The sequence below is a fragment of the Hyperolius riggenbachi genome, chromosome 8 (genome assembly GCF_040937935.1).
Source record: "Hyperolius riggenbachi isolate aHypRig1 chromosome 8, aHypRig1.pri, whole genome shotgun sequence".
Lineage (NCBI taxonomy): Eukaryota > Metazoa > Chordata > Amphibia > Anura > Hyperoliidae > Hyperolius > Hyperolius riggenbachi.
This window is the reverse complement of record NC_090653.1, coordinates 251,948,014-251,962,930: the sequence shown is the minus strand read 5'-3', so window position 1 is coordinate 251,962,930 and position 14,917 is coordinate 251,948,014. Positions and strand designations below refer to the sequence as shown.

The window sequence follows — 14,917 nt, the reverse complement described above, 5'->3', positions numbered from 1 at the left end:
GTGGAAGATGGAGCCTTTTGAGCTTACTCTGTTAGGCCTGGTGCACACCAAAAACCGCTAGCAGATCCGCAAAATGCTAGCAGATTTTGAAACGCTTTTTCTTATTTTTCTGTAGTGTTTCAGCTAGCATTTTGCGGTTTTGTGAAGCGTTTTTGGTGTAGTAGATTTCATGTATTGTTACAGTAAAGCTGTTACTGAACAGCTACTGTAACAAAAACCGCCAGGCAAACTGCTCTGAAGTGCCGTTTTTCAGAGCGGTTTGCGTTTTTCCTATATTTAACATTGAGGCAGAAACGCCTCCGCAATCCAAAATCTGCAGCAGCCCGGGAGTATGCGTTTCTGCAAAACGCCTCCCGCTCTGGTGTGCACCAGCCCATTGAAATACATTACCCAAGCGTATCCGCAGCAGCAAGCGGATCGCAAAACGCAGCCGAACCGCTCTGGTGTGCACTAGGCCTTAGAGCTTGCTTCTATTATGAGGAGACGAAGGCGCAGGAGGAGGGTCTGTTTAATCGCCCCTCGTATTTTTCGTGAGAGAACAGTTCTTGATCATTTTACTGAGACAGAGGTGGTGAAGAAGTTCAGACTCACTCGTGATATGATTTATGATATAATCCGGCAGTAAAAGGCGGGAATACTCTGGTCAGGTAGTGGTAAAACTCCGCCTCCTACCCACAATGCTTCACTTTCAAGCTTACAGAGAGGAAAAGTATCCCATGATGTAAATCATTAATACCGATTATCTAATTCTCTGCTTTCTCACACTTTCCTCATGCATATCTCTCCATTATCCCCTGCTATCGAACACTTTTCTCTCTGTCCTCTCACACTGGTGAATTGACTCCAGAGTGTTAAAATACCTCATGAGATAAACTACCTACCTTTTTTCTCTTAGTAAATCCTCTCTGGTGAATTGACGCCATAGAGTAGGGAGAGGTATTGATGCACAGGACGGAGGCAGAGTGCATGCAGCGGAGTGCAGCTTACCAACGTTAACAGCAATATCCAAAAATTAGGAAGAGCGGAAGCGCACATCCAGAGTATAGCAAACTTTATTCCAAAATGTTAAAAGTTACAGGCATCGGTACTGCAATGTTGAGGAGAGAGGTACAGGCAGATAGGGGGTCAACAGCTGTTTTGCACCATAGGATGTCCTGATGAAGCGCCATACACCTATGGCACGAAACTGCTGCTGACCCCCATCTGCCTGTACTTCTCTCTGCTCAACATTGCAGTACTGATGCCTGTAACTTTTAACGTTTTGGAGCAAAGTTTGCTATACGGTGGATGTGCGCTTCCGCTCTTCCTAATTTTTGGATGTGCGAGTCAGACGCTAGTGATGCAGGGCTGCCAGGAAACCGGTATTGTTATAAAAGGAAACAAATATGGAAGCCTCCATCACCTTCTCGCTTCAGGTTGGCTTAAAAGAAAAAGCGACAACTGAGATAAAAAGCGAAGTGATCCAACAGAGGCACAGACAAAAGTGGCAGATTCTCACCCTTGTCAAACACACACAAAGCTAAAGAAAAAGACAAATAATTGTGCTGAAATGTCATATTCATTTAACATTCAGGGTTCAGCTCTCCTCCTCACTCAGGGACCAGGCCCTCTGCTGCACCGTGATTACCAGTCAGGCTCCATATGTGACTATGGGGCGTGTAAAGCTGCTATCCTGTCTCCCAGATCGCAGGTAATCCTATGAGAAGATGGCTGGACTATTATCCTTACACCAGACACTAATCAGATTGGCCACTGCCACTAAAGCTAAACCTTTAACCCATTCCTTTATCCTTACAGAGCAGTGTTGATATACAGCCTAATTAAACCACATTATTATTGTCAAACCGGATGCAGGCATTACATGGAAGAGAAGTCTCAGACTCTAAAGTGTCATCTCTGTCCATAAAAATAAGAAATACTCCTATTCTTCCACAGCCTGTCCAACAGAGCCAAAGACATATTTAAAGGATACCCGAAGTAACATGTGACATGATGAGATAGACATGGGTATGTACAGTGCCTAGCACACAAATAACTATGCGGTGTTCCATTTTTTCTTTCTCTGCCTGAAAGAGTTAATATCAGGTATATAAGTGGCTAACTCAGTCCTGACTCAGACAGGAAGTGACTACAGTGTGACCCTCACTGATAAGAAATTCTCCTTTTTATCTCTTTCTTGCTCTCAGAGGCCATTTTCTGCTAGGAAAGTGTTTTATAGTTGGAATTTCTTATCAGTGAGGGTCACATTGTAGTCACTTCCTGTCTGAGTCGAGTCAGGACTGAGTAAGCCACTTGCATACCTGATATTAACTCTTTCAGGCAGAGAAAGAAAAAATGGAACACAGCATAGTTATTTGTGTGCTAGGCACTGTACATACCCATGTCTATCTCATCATGTCACTTCGGGTATCCTTTAAATACATATTTGGCCCTGTTGGACAGGCTGTGGAAGAACAGGAGTATTTCTTATTTTTATGGACAGAGATGACACTTTAGAGTCTGAGACTTCTCTTCCATGTAATGCCTGCATCCGTTTTGACAATAATAATGTGGTTTAATTAGGCTGTATATCAACACTGCTCTGTAAGGATAAAGGAATGGGTTAAAGGTTTAGCTTTAGTGGCAGTGGCCAATCTGATTAGTGTCTGGTGTGAGGATAATAGTCCAGCCATCTTCTCATAGGATTGTGTGCTAGGCACTGTACATACCCATGTCTATATCATCATGTCGCATGTCACTTTGGGTATCCTTTAACTAGCAGGTCTAATAACTAACAGGGGAATAAGGGTGGACCGAGAGCATCAAAGAGGATTGAGAAGGCTCTAAGGCCGGGGTTTAAAAAATTTTTTTTTAGAAAGTGGACACATTTCTCTAGAAGCAGCAGTGTTCTTCCCTAGCTAATTTAGCCAGATGCTCCACCCGGCTAATTTTTTGTGACCACCCGGCTGTCATCGGCTCACCTCTACATCCTCCTCCTATGCTGTAGGCAGACTTGTGCCGGACTTGCATTACCCTGTCGCGCCCCACCAGGCTACTTTTTCATGCCACCCGGCTGTAAAGAAATTCTGGAGAACACTGTTGAGTTTGTGTCTCCTCCCCTCTCTCAGGAAAATGTGCAGATAGAAGACTGGGTGGTAGCTCACCCAATTGCACTTTTTAGCGGCGATTTCCATGGTCACGGTGGTGTCATGAGACACGCTGATACGTACTGAGGGCAGGCCACATGACACCGCCGTTGCCATAGAGACCAGTTCTGGAGAGCGCAACTGGGTGAGTGGATTGTTGTACGTGCGCTGTACATATTATTTAACGGACAATTCCCTTTAGATTGTAAGCCTTTGGCAGGATCCTCTCCCCCCTTAGCGTGTCTTTCTTGATCTTGCAACCCCAGCTATGACACCCTTCCCATGGACTAACTCGGACTTGAATTGCTGGGCAGGGCTGTGGAGTCGGAGTTAGATCAAATTTTGGGTACCTGGAGTCGGAGTCAGGAAAAAAAAAATGTACCGACTCCTAATGAATTTAAAATATAATTAAAATAGAAAATATGATAAAATGTTCTATTTCTCAGATAATGGTCATCATAAATAATGTATATATACAGTAATAGCTCTGCTGAGTCCACAAAAATAAAATGAACCAATCAAAAAATAATTACTTGTGCTGCTTCAATAAAGCAGTCCCTGTATTTTTAAACTCAGATATACACATCTGATTGTGACTGTATATATGATGTGTACACACTACACAGGAATCCCTTATATATACGAAATAATATCTACCGTATATACTCGCATATAGGCCACCTTGATAGGATCAATGGGGCATTGTGGGGGCCATCTGATAGGGTCACCTGATGAAGTCAGCGGGGCATTGTGGGGGCCATCTGATAGAGTCACCTGATGGGGTCAGTGGGGCATTGTGGGGGTCACCTGATAGGGTCAGTGGGAGCCATCTGATAGGGCCAGTGGGGCATCTGATAGGGTCAGTTGGGCATTGTGGGGGCCATCTGATAGGGTCACCTGATGGGGTCAGCGGGGCATTGTGGGAGCCATCTGATAGGGTCAGTAGGGCATTGTGGGGGTTACTACCTGATAGGGTCAGCGGGGCATTGTGGGGGCCATCTGATAGGGTCAGCGGGGCATTGTGGGGGCAACTTGATAGGGTCAGCGGGGCATGATGGGGATCACCTGATAGGGTCACCAGGGCATTGTGGGGGATCAGCACCCCGCAGGAAGGCTCACTTACTGCAGCGCTGCCTCTTCCACCATCCCGCAGCCGTCACCTTCCCGCTCCTCACACTACAAACATAATTGGCTGCCCGACCGAAGCTGCTGGCCGCTCATTGGCCAGAGCGTCTAATTCCCGCCTTCTAACTCCGGTTACCATGGAGACGTCCTGCGGACACTTCTGTGGAGGCAATGGAACGACTCTGCTCCCCTAATTGCCCCATACATTATTGCTTCTACTGTGAGGAAAATTCTGCCGACTTTACTTTGTAAATGACGACACACAGAAATTAATGACGTTCTAGACGTGTGTGTACGATGGCGAGTGAAAGAAATCCCCTGAATCCCAAAACCTAAGCAAACCTATACTGATCACTGCTAGGATGAGAGGCTTTACACAGCTAATGCTTTATTTCGTCTTATTTTATGTTATTTAAAATAATAACTTTACAATATACATAATGATGCTCTTAGCCTACAACAAAATGGCGCCACAAATGAGGACAGTCAATCGAACGGCGAGTCTTCTAGCGCTAGGAGCACAGCGCTGCTGTTGTATGTTGTCGCTTTCTAGATAAGCCCCGCCTCTTCTGTGCAGCCATTGGACGAGGACCAGGAAGCTGCTGTGTGATTGGTGGAGAATTTGACAGCTCGGAAACCAATGGAATGGCTAGTGCTGGAGATAATGACGTCAGCGCAGGAGTCTGGGCGGATGGAGCTTCCGGCGGAGCAGGTTACCTGCTTTTTATTACCTTTTTCATGAATTATACACGGGTTGTTTTGTGTGGTTTGCTTGTAGCTAATGGCTGATACATGGATTATGGGATGCTCCATCCACAGGAGGTGTCTTACCAGGGATAAGCTATGTGGCAGGGGTTTCTGGGAACCTAAAGCGAGACTTCCATATTTATTTCCTTTTAAAGTGTACCAGAGATGACTGAAAACAAAAAAAATCATACATACCTGTGGCTTCTTCCAGCCCCCTCTGGCATGATCTCTCCTTTGGTGCCATCCTTCGCCTCCTTGATCTTCCGTAACAGATCCCGGTATCTTTGGCCAGTTGGCGCATGCGCAGTGTGGCAACGCGTGCTCCCCCAGCCTCACTACCAGACCCAGGAGAGTTCTGCACCTGCTCAGTAGTACTGGGCAGGTGCAGAAGCTCCCAGTGGCAGGAGGGCGGGCGCACGCGCCCAAGCCGCGCATGTGCAGTAAGCCCTGACTGGCCAAGATACCAGGACTTGTTACCGAAGATCCAGGAGGCAGAGGAGGATGACGAGGAAGCAATCAGGGGGCTGGAGGAAGCCCCATGTATGTATGAAATTTTTTTTTGTCATCTTTGGTTTCTTTTAAATATCAGGTGTGAGGTAAAATAAAAAAACAAGTTCTACTTAGCCAGGCTTCCTCCAGCCCCTGGCAGCCTATATGTCCCTCGCTGCAGCTCCGGTCTCCCAGGATCCCCTCCGTTTTCAGATGCCACCTGCAAGTGCACTCACGTGGTTTGAAGCGTTCTGCGCAGTACTCTTGCGCCTGTGCCGAACGCTCCAGGCCACATGAGCATGATTGCGAGTGGTACAGCTGCGCGCAGGTGCAGTAGATGCCGAACTGGTGACATCTGAAACTGAGGTGATCCTCGTACTGTCCTTTAAGCTATACCAGTTGCCTGGTAGTCCTGCTGATCTCTTTGGCTGCAATAGCATGAGTCCCATACCTGAAACAAGCATGTAGTTAATCCAGTCAGACTTCAGTCGGAGCACCTGATCTGCATGCTTGTTCATGGTCTATGGCTAAAAGTATTATGCTAGGTACACACGATGCAGTTTTCTGATAGATTTACTGTCAAATCAAATATTTCCAACATGTCTGATATAATTTCTGATCACAGAAGTGAACGGAAAATCGATAAAAAAAATCTATCGGAAATCAGATCGAACATGTTGGAAATAATCAATCTGACAGTAAATCTATCAGAAAATTGCATGTGTACGTAGCATTAGAGGCAGAGGATCGGCAGGACAACCAGGCAGTCTGTTTGTTTAAAAACAAATAAATTGGCACCCTTTATAACCCTCTCACTTTAGGTTCCCTTTGAGGGTCAGTCGTGTCCTGCTCCCTGTGTGTTATATTACAAGGCGCTCCTAGAGACTAGATAGTATATAAAAGTCACTGTCCTATCCAGGGCAGGTCTCACCTGGATAATATTGGCTGTCAGCGATGTCCAGCCAATATAAGCGTGTGTCCCCTTCAAGGCAGCCGGGAACCAGGCTCTTCGGGTGGACTTCCAAGGTATAGGGTCCGCAGTAGGTGATTGGTGCAGGTCCCAGCCGGTGGTATGGTTAGCTGCAGGCAGGTGTATATTACAGAATGCCAGCTCTCCCCTGCGTGGCGAGAGAACTGCCTTCTGGGTATAAACAGCACTGCCGATCGTTCTGGCCGGGAGGAACCAAGTGTCTAACCGTTGCTGGTCAGCACAACGGCTTTCAAAGGAGAAACTTGCACGAGGTTATGAGAATGTTTAGGGGGGTTTATTAGCATAACATTACCAGCGTGTAGGTTAGAACGTTGTTTGCGGGAGAACGCAATCTGACCAGGTCAGGGCAGCTCTAGCGTCTTTGCTATCTCCGAGGAACTAGCAGTTGTGACTATTCTAGCAGTTGTGACTATTCTAGTCCAGATCCAGGAATAGTCCAATTTCTTCAGGTGTGACAGCACATCCTTGCTGGCTATGACATGCCACTTCAAAGCTTTTCCTGTTTATACTCATAGACTTCACACACTTCCAGCAGGCTGTCATATGTAAACTTCAAACGTTCCTGTGTTAGCTTCCAACTGTTCAGACTCATTTAGTCTGGATTGTATATTGGCTTGTTTACATATACACAAAGTTCAAAGCAATGCAAGATCCAGGACAGAATAGAGGGTCGTTACCTAATTACCTGTATCCAGAGGAACTGAATGCAAATGTAGTTTCATTGACATACAGACAATCACATTAGCAGCTTCTTTGAGCCAGGCGACAATAGTACACATCTGAGACAGTATTTCACAGCAGATCAAAGGTGAGGACATGACTGGCTAGTGGCCTAATGAGCCATTTCCTTGCCCGAAGCTAGCAAGTCAATTTAGCAGTTCCTGCTCCACTGTTCACAAGAGTTCACCTTCAGATGCAAATGTACTATGTCCAGGCGACACTAGAATATTTCATAGCCCCACACATGTGAAGTAGACAAACAAGATGGAGGCTACCTTAGATACTAATAAAAAAACGGTACCCGTGTTCTGCATATTACCGTACATATCACCATCACCACATATATCCTCACACATACAACAGCCAATCAAAATTCACCTATTTATTTTCAAGGAAAATATTTAAACTGCTGCCATTCTTACACTGTTTATGGCACAGGCTTCAAACCTGCTACAGTTAGTCATTGGGTGACTGGGGTCAAAATTCACTAAAGGGGCGGGGCCGCAAACAGCCTATCTGATTTATTTGCTGGATAAACTGCTTCCATTCACACATTTTTGATGGCAGGAACCTGAAAGCTCACAAACTTGGTCATTGAGTGAGTGTGTGTCAAGGTTACAGAAAGTGGGCCAGCCAAAACCAAATTTCACTGCTCAAATATAAACTGCAGACATTCTTACACTGTTAATGGCAGGGTTCTCAAACTTTGCCTAGTTGGTCACTGGGTGACTGGGATTCATTTTTGGGAAAATGGGTGGAGCCTACAACAGCCAATCGAAATTCAACTGTTGATTTTCAAGGGGAATATTTAAATTGCCACCAAAAACAGCCAATCAGATTTGATGAATTTCAATGGGAATATACAAATGATTGATACCAAGGACCCCAAAGCTCATAAACTTGGTAATTGAGTAACTATAGGTCAAAGTCAGAAAAAGTGGGCGAAGCCAACAACTAAATGTTTTACATGGGAAAATATAAACTGCAACCATTCTTACACTGTTAATGGCAGGGTTCCCAAACTTGACATAGTTGGCCACTGGGTGACTGGGATTAATAGTTAGAAAGTTTGTGGAGCCTACAACAGCCAATAAAAATTCACCTATTGATTTTTCAAGAGGAATATTTACATTGCTACCATTCTTACACTGTTAATGGCAGAAGCCTCAAACCTGATACAGTCAGTCATTGGGTGACTGGGGTCCAAATTCACTAAAGGTGGTGGAGCCACAAACAGCCAATCAGAGTTGTTAGATTGATTTCAGCCATTCTGTTATTGGCGGGGGTTTTAAACTTGACACAGTTGGTCACTGGATGACTGGGATTAATATTCAGGAAAGTAGGTGGAGCCTACAACAGCCAATTAAAATTCACCTATTGAGTTTCAAGGGGAATATTTACATTGCTGCCATTCTTACACTCTTAATGGCAGATGCCTCAGATCTGGTACAGTCAATCACTGGGAGACTGGGGTTTAAATTCGGAAAATGGGAAGGGATACAAATGCAACATATTGATGCCAAGGACCCCAAAGCTCATAAACTTAGTCATTGAGTGACTGTGTGTCAAAGATAGAAAAAGCCAAAAACAACTAACTTTTTTCATAAACTGCAGCCATTCTTACACTGTTAATGGCAGGGTTCTCAAACGTGACACAGTTGGTCACTGGGTGACTGGGATTAATATTCAGAAAAGTAGGTGGAGCCTACAACAGCCAATCGAAATCCACCTATTGATTTTCAAGGGGAATATTGAAATTTCTGCCATTTTTACACTGTTAATGGGAGAGGCCTCAAACCTCTCATTAACCACCTTAGCGGTATGGACGAGCTCAGCTCGTCCATTACCGCCAGAGGGTGCCGCTCAGGCCCTGCTGGGCCGATTTACATGAAATAAAGAGCAGCACACGCAGCCGGCACTTTGCCAGCCGCGTGTGCTGCCCGATCGCCGCCGCTCTGCGGCGATCCGCCGCGAGCAGCGGCGAAAGAGGGTCCCCCCAGCCGCCTGAGCCCTGCGCAGCCGGAACAAATAGTTCCGGCCAGCGCTAAGGGCTGGATCGGAGGCGGCAGACGTCAGGACGTCGGCTGACGTCCATGACGTCACTCCGCTCGTCGCTATGGCGACGATCTAAGCAAAACAAGGAAGGCCGCTCATTGCGGCCTTCCTTGTTTATTCCGGGCGCCGGAGACGATCAGAAGAACGCCTCCGGAGCGCCATCTAGTGGGCTTTCATGCAGCCAACTTTCAGTTGGCTGCATGAAATATTTTTTTTTTTATTTAAAAAAAACCCTCATGCAGCTGCCCTGGCGATCTTAATAGAACGCCAGGGTGGTTAAGTGACTAAAGGGGCGGAGCCACAAACAGCCAATCAGATTTTTTTGCTGGATAAACTGCTTCCATTCACACAATTTTGATGCCAGGATCCCGAAAGTTCACAAACTTGGTCATTGAGTGACTGTGTGTCAAGGTTACAAAAATTGGGTGGAGTCAAAAACAGATTTCCATGGTAAAATGTAAACTGCAGCCCTTCTTCACTGTTAATGGCAGGGATTTCAAACTTTGCACAGTTGGTTACTGGGTGACTGGGATTAATATTCAGAAAAGTGGGTAGAGCCTAAGAAAGCCAATCAATATTTCCCTCACAATATTCAAGGGGAATATTACAATTGCTGCCAAGTCACAAACTGCCAATCTGATTTATTTAATTTCCATGGGAATATACAAATGATTGATGCCAAACACAACCTTGGTCATTGAGTGTTTGTGTTAGGGTTAGAAAAAGTGGGCGGAGCCAACACCAGCCAAATGCATACCCGGGCAATGCCGGGCCATCAGCTAGTATTATATAGAAATAGACAACCGATCCTATATAATAAATCCCCTCTGTCACTGCGTCTTCCTCCTGCGTGTCCCTGTGTCCATGCTTTTGCGCACCACATGCCGCACGCAGGCAGCCGTTGGGACAGGTGGAGAACGGGGCGGGTCGGGTGCGCGGGCGCTGACATGCGGCAGCGGTCACAGGGAGGGGAGGGGGGTTGTAAGGGAGGCCTAGAGCCCATTATTGTAACGGGCTTAGGCCTACTAGTAAGTTAACCTCCCTGGCGGTAAGCCCGTGCTCAGCACGGGCTATGCCGCGCAGGAGGATATCTCTGGCCCTGCTGGGCCGATTCGCATAATTTTTTTTTTTTGCAACACGCAGCTAGCACTTTGCTAGCTGCATGTGCATTCCGATTGCTGCCGCTACCCAACGATTAGCCGCCGATCGCCGCGCCCCCCCCCCTCCCAGACCCCGTGCGCTGCCTGGCCAATCAGTGCCAGGCAGCGCTGAGGGGTGGATCGGGACTCCCAATGACATCGGTGACGTCATCCCGCCCCGTCGCCATGGCGCCGGGGGAATCCCTTCAGGAAATCCCGTTCTTTGAATGGGATTTCCTGATCAAAGATTGCCTGAGGCGATCGAAGCGGGCGGGGAGGATGCCGCTGCACGGCAGCTATTATGTAGCGAGCCCAAGGCTCGCTACATGATTTAAACATTTTTTTTACAAAAACACTGCTGCGGTGCCCCCTGGCGGTTTCTAATAGACCGCCAGGAGGGTTAATAAAGAATTTAAGATTGAAATGGAGGGGCTTTACTGCCAGTGACAGTCACAGATCAATATAACAGGACACAAAGGTGAGTTGCAATAACTTGCAACCACTGTCAGAGCCTGTTGGAGATAACCGTCCACTCTCGGTTTTCCAGGTCTATATATTATACACATATCACATTTGTACCCTATTACATTGGCCTGTTACCTCCTTTGGAAGTAGCCTTCTTCATTTTATTTTCTGTTATCCCTGTTGGTCACTTCTGTAGTTAAAATACTGCTTTTATCCACTTGTTCATGTTTGCACATACAGGGCTTGATTCACTAAAGCGCTCTGTCGCTCACAAAAGTTTACATGTGAACTGTATTAGTTCACGTGATAAACGAAGGTTATCGTGTGATCACGTTCGCTTTTCAGGTGAAACGCGCACGTGATCGCGTGCAAAGGTTCGTTTATCGGGCTTGATTCACTAAACCGTAATAAGACAAAGATCACACCTTATCAAAGATATCAAAGTTATCACACGTTAGGGCTGCACGGTTTTTCGGTTTAAAACCGAAACCGCGGTTCATGTCAAGACAATCTAGTGATTGTCAGTATCCTCAGTTTTTTTTTTTTATAGTGCCCGCCCGCTGCCCGCACGCTTCTCTGGCCCGCCTACCGCTGTGTGTGAATTGGCCAAAGACAGTGAATATGTATTAGTGTTAATGAGCGGGGGGCGAGTCCACTCGAGTGAGTGGCCGGGCACACACAGCTTTACCAATCGCTGGATAGCGATGGAATGACGGCAACGGTAGGCGGAGCTCTGCCTACCGCTGCCGTTATTCCATCGCTATCGCGATCCTCTGCCTCTAATACTTTCAGCCATAGCCCCTGAACAAGCATGCAGCAGATCAGATGTTTCTGACATTATTGTCAGATCTGACAAGATTAGCTGCATGCTTGTCTCTGGTGTTATTCAGACACTGCTTTAGCCAAACAGACTAAGAGGGCTGCCAGGCAACTGGTTTAAAAGGAAATAAATATGGCAGCCTCCACTTCACTTGTCCTTTAAGTAGCGTATTTCTACCTACCTCTCCAGCTGGAGCCCACATTATGATTCCAATGTCTTCTGGCCTCTACTAGGTCCCCCCACTCACAATGTCCTATTCAGCCATCTCCCATTGCCTTATGTCATCTGTGCATTGTTATTAGTAAAATCATGTTTTGTTTTATTATCCATCAGTCATTATTCTCATATGTCATGTAATGTGTATGTGTGTTTTTTTGTTTTAGAATAAGTGGATTTTTAAAACACCTCAGATCCTGTAACCTACAAGGCAAGTCAGTCAGGTAGTTGAACACAACCATTTACCTGTTTCCTTACCCATTCTTTTCCTGAAAATAATTCTTGTGCATCTGGTTTTAAAGTGTTACTTAGTTTCAATAAGTTTTTAGTGCAGCCTGTAACGCTTCCCCAACGCACAGCAATGTAACACAAGTGGGCTGTTCACACTGCCCACGTTGCGTTACATGTAACTCTGCACGTTCTTCCGAAAGTGCAGCATGCCAAGGCGTTACAGCGGCTTAAGCCGCGTTAGACTGTTTGCACATGCTCAGTCAGGTTGGGGAGGAGCGGAGAGCGGCCGGGCACATGGCTAATTAATATTCACTGCACGTTGTGACGTGCAGTGTTTACTTCCTGGTGCGGCCGCTCTGTGTGGCGATTGGCTGGCGGGACCACGTGATGCCGCATGCGTCCAAGAGTACGCATCACGGCATCACGGACGCCAGAGTGAGCTGCACAACGCGGCTCACTCTGACGTCCACATCGAAGAGCACCAGGCCTTGCGTTAGGTGCACGTTATGCGACCTTAACGTAGCACCTAACGCAACGTCTTGGTGTGCAAGTAGCCTAAAACAACAGAGATATACATTCAAGATAATTTTACATAGATTCAAACAAATCACATAACATGTAGGTCATAATAATAATATCTACATATTATGTACGGGCAGTACGGTGGTGTAGTGGTTAGCGTTCTCTCCTTGCTGGTTCGAATCCCAGCCAAATCAACTTCTGCAAGGAGTTTGTTTGTTCTCCCCGTGTCTGTGTGGGTTTCCTCCAGGCATTCCAGTTTCCTCCCACACCCCAAAAACATACGGATAAGTTAATTGGCGTCTCCCCGAAATTGGCCCTAGACTACAATACATACACTACACAATATATAGATATGACTATGGTAGGGATTAGGTTGTGAGCTCCTTTGAGGGACAGTTAGTGACAAGACTATATATACTCTGTACAGCGCTGCGGAAGATGTCGGCACTATATAAATACTAAACAATAATAGTAGTAATAATAATAATAATATACATGTATTGTCCATTTTTTTACTTTTTCCACTCAGTAACTTTCCGCGTGGAGTAGGTCAACCTGGGAGCTGGGGGACTGAAACCACCCTACTAAGTTCCCAAGGTCCCGCCCATCTCTTAGTATCAATTTTTTTTCAAGCTTTATTAGGTAGATATCACATAATATAAGAACAGTTTGTAAAGATACCAGTTGCGTTATGTGTATGTATGTATATATATATACAGTGGAGGAAATAATTATTTGACCCCTCACTGATTTTGTAAGTTTGTCCAATGACAAAGAAATGAAAAGTCTCAGAACAGTATAATTTCAATGGTAGGTTTATTTTAACAGTGGCAGATAGCACATCAAAAGGAAAATCGAAAAAAATAACCTTAAATAAAAGATAGCAACTGATTTGCATTTCATTAAGTGAAATAAGTTTTTGAACCCCTACCAACCATTAAGAGTTCTGGCTCCCACAGAGTGGTTAGACACTTCTACTCAGTTAGTCACCCTCATTAAGGACACCTGTCCTAACTAGTCACCTGTATAAAAGACACCTGTCCACAGAATCAATCAATCAAGCAGACTCCAAACTCTCCAACATGGGAAAGACCAAAGAGCTGTCCAAGGATGTCAGAGACAAAATTGTAGACCTGCACAAGGTTGGAATGGGCTACAAAACCATTAGCAAGAAGCTGGGAGAGAAGGTGACAACTGTTGGTGCGATTGTTCAAAAATGGAAGGAGCACAAAATGACCATCAATCGACCTCGCTCTGGGGCTCCACGCAAGATCTCACCTCGTGGGGTGTCAATGGTTCTGAGAAAGGTGAAAAAGCATCCTAGAACTACACTGGAGGAGTTAGTGAATGACCTCAAATTAGCAGGGACCACAGTCACCAAGAAAACCATTGGAAACACATTACACCGCAATGGATTAAAATCCTGCAGGGCTCGCAAGGTCCCCCTGCTCAAGAAGGCACATGTGCAGGCCCGTCTGAAGTTTGCCAATGAACACCTGAATGATTCTGTGAGTGACTGGGAGAAGGTGCTGTGGTCTGATGAGACCAAAATAGAGCTTTTTGGCATTAACTCAACTCGCTGTGTTTGGAGGAAGAAAAATGCTGCCTATGACCCCCAAAACACCGTCCCCACCGTCAAGCATGGGGGTGGAAACATTTTGCTTTGGGAGTGTTTTTCTGCTAAGGGCACAGGACAACTTAATCGCATTAACGGGAAAATGGACGGAGCCATGTATCGTGAAATCCTGAACGACAACCTCCTTCCCTCTGCCGGGAAACTGAAATTGGGTCGTGGATGGGTGTTCCAGCACAACAATGACCCAAAACATACAGCAAAGGCAACAAAGGAGTCGCTCACGAAGAAGCACATGAAGGTCATGGAGTGGCCTAGTCAGTCTCCGGACCTTAATCCAATAGAAAACCTATGGAGGGAGCTCAAGCTCAGAGTTGCACAGAGACAGCCTCGAAACCTTAGGGATTTAGAGATGATCTGCAAAGAGGAGTGGACCAACATTCCTCCTAAAATGTGTGCAAACTTGGTCATCAATTACAAGAAACGTTTGACCTCTGTGCTTGCAAACAAGGGTTTTTCCGCTAAGTATTAAGTCTTTTATTGTTAGAGGGTTCAAAAACTTATTTCACTCAATTAAATGCAAATCAGTTGCTATCTTTTATTTAAGGTTATTTTTTCGATTTTCCTTTTGATGTGCTATCTGCCACTGTTAAAATAAACCTACCATTGAAATTATACTGTTCTGAGACTTTTCCTTTC

At 45.7% G+C, this 14,917-nt stretch overlaps 2 protein-coding genes across 5 annotated transcripts in view; one reads left to right on the top strand and one right to left on the bottom strand.

Moving 5' to 3' along the window:
- Nucleotides 1–4,477, bottom strand: part of ZWINT (ZW10 interacting kinetochore protein) — a 36,541-nt gene extending 32,064 nt beyond the window's left edge. Inside the window, exon 1 of one of the 2 annotated variants that reach the window (XM_068248608.1) lies at nucleotides 4,249–4,477. In XM_068248608.1, coding sequence (XP_068104709.1) covers nucleotides 4,249–4,271 — 23 coding nt within the window. In that variant the 5' untranslated portion in view covers nucleotides 4,272–4,477. The other variant, XM_068248609.1, reaches the window with a different exon arrangement.
- The window catches only part of WDR13 (WD repeat domain 13), a 41,788-nt gene continuing 31,279 nt past the window's right edge, over nucleotides 4,409–14,917 (top strand). Inside the window, exons 1-2 of one of the 3 annotated variants that reach the window (XM_068248606.1) lie at nucleotides 4,409–4,962; nucleotides 12,060–12,103. The gene's annotated coding sequence lies outside the window, so the exon portion shown is untranslated. Of the gene's footprint in view, nucleotides 4,963–12,059; nucleotides 12,117–14,917 lie in introns of all 3 variants that reach the window. The other 2 variants (XM_068248604.1, XM_068248607.1) reach the window with 2 other exon arrangements.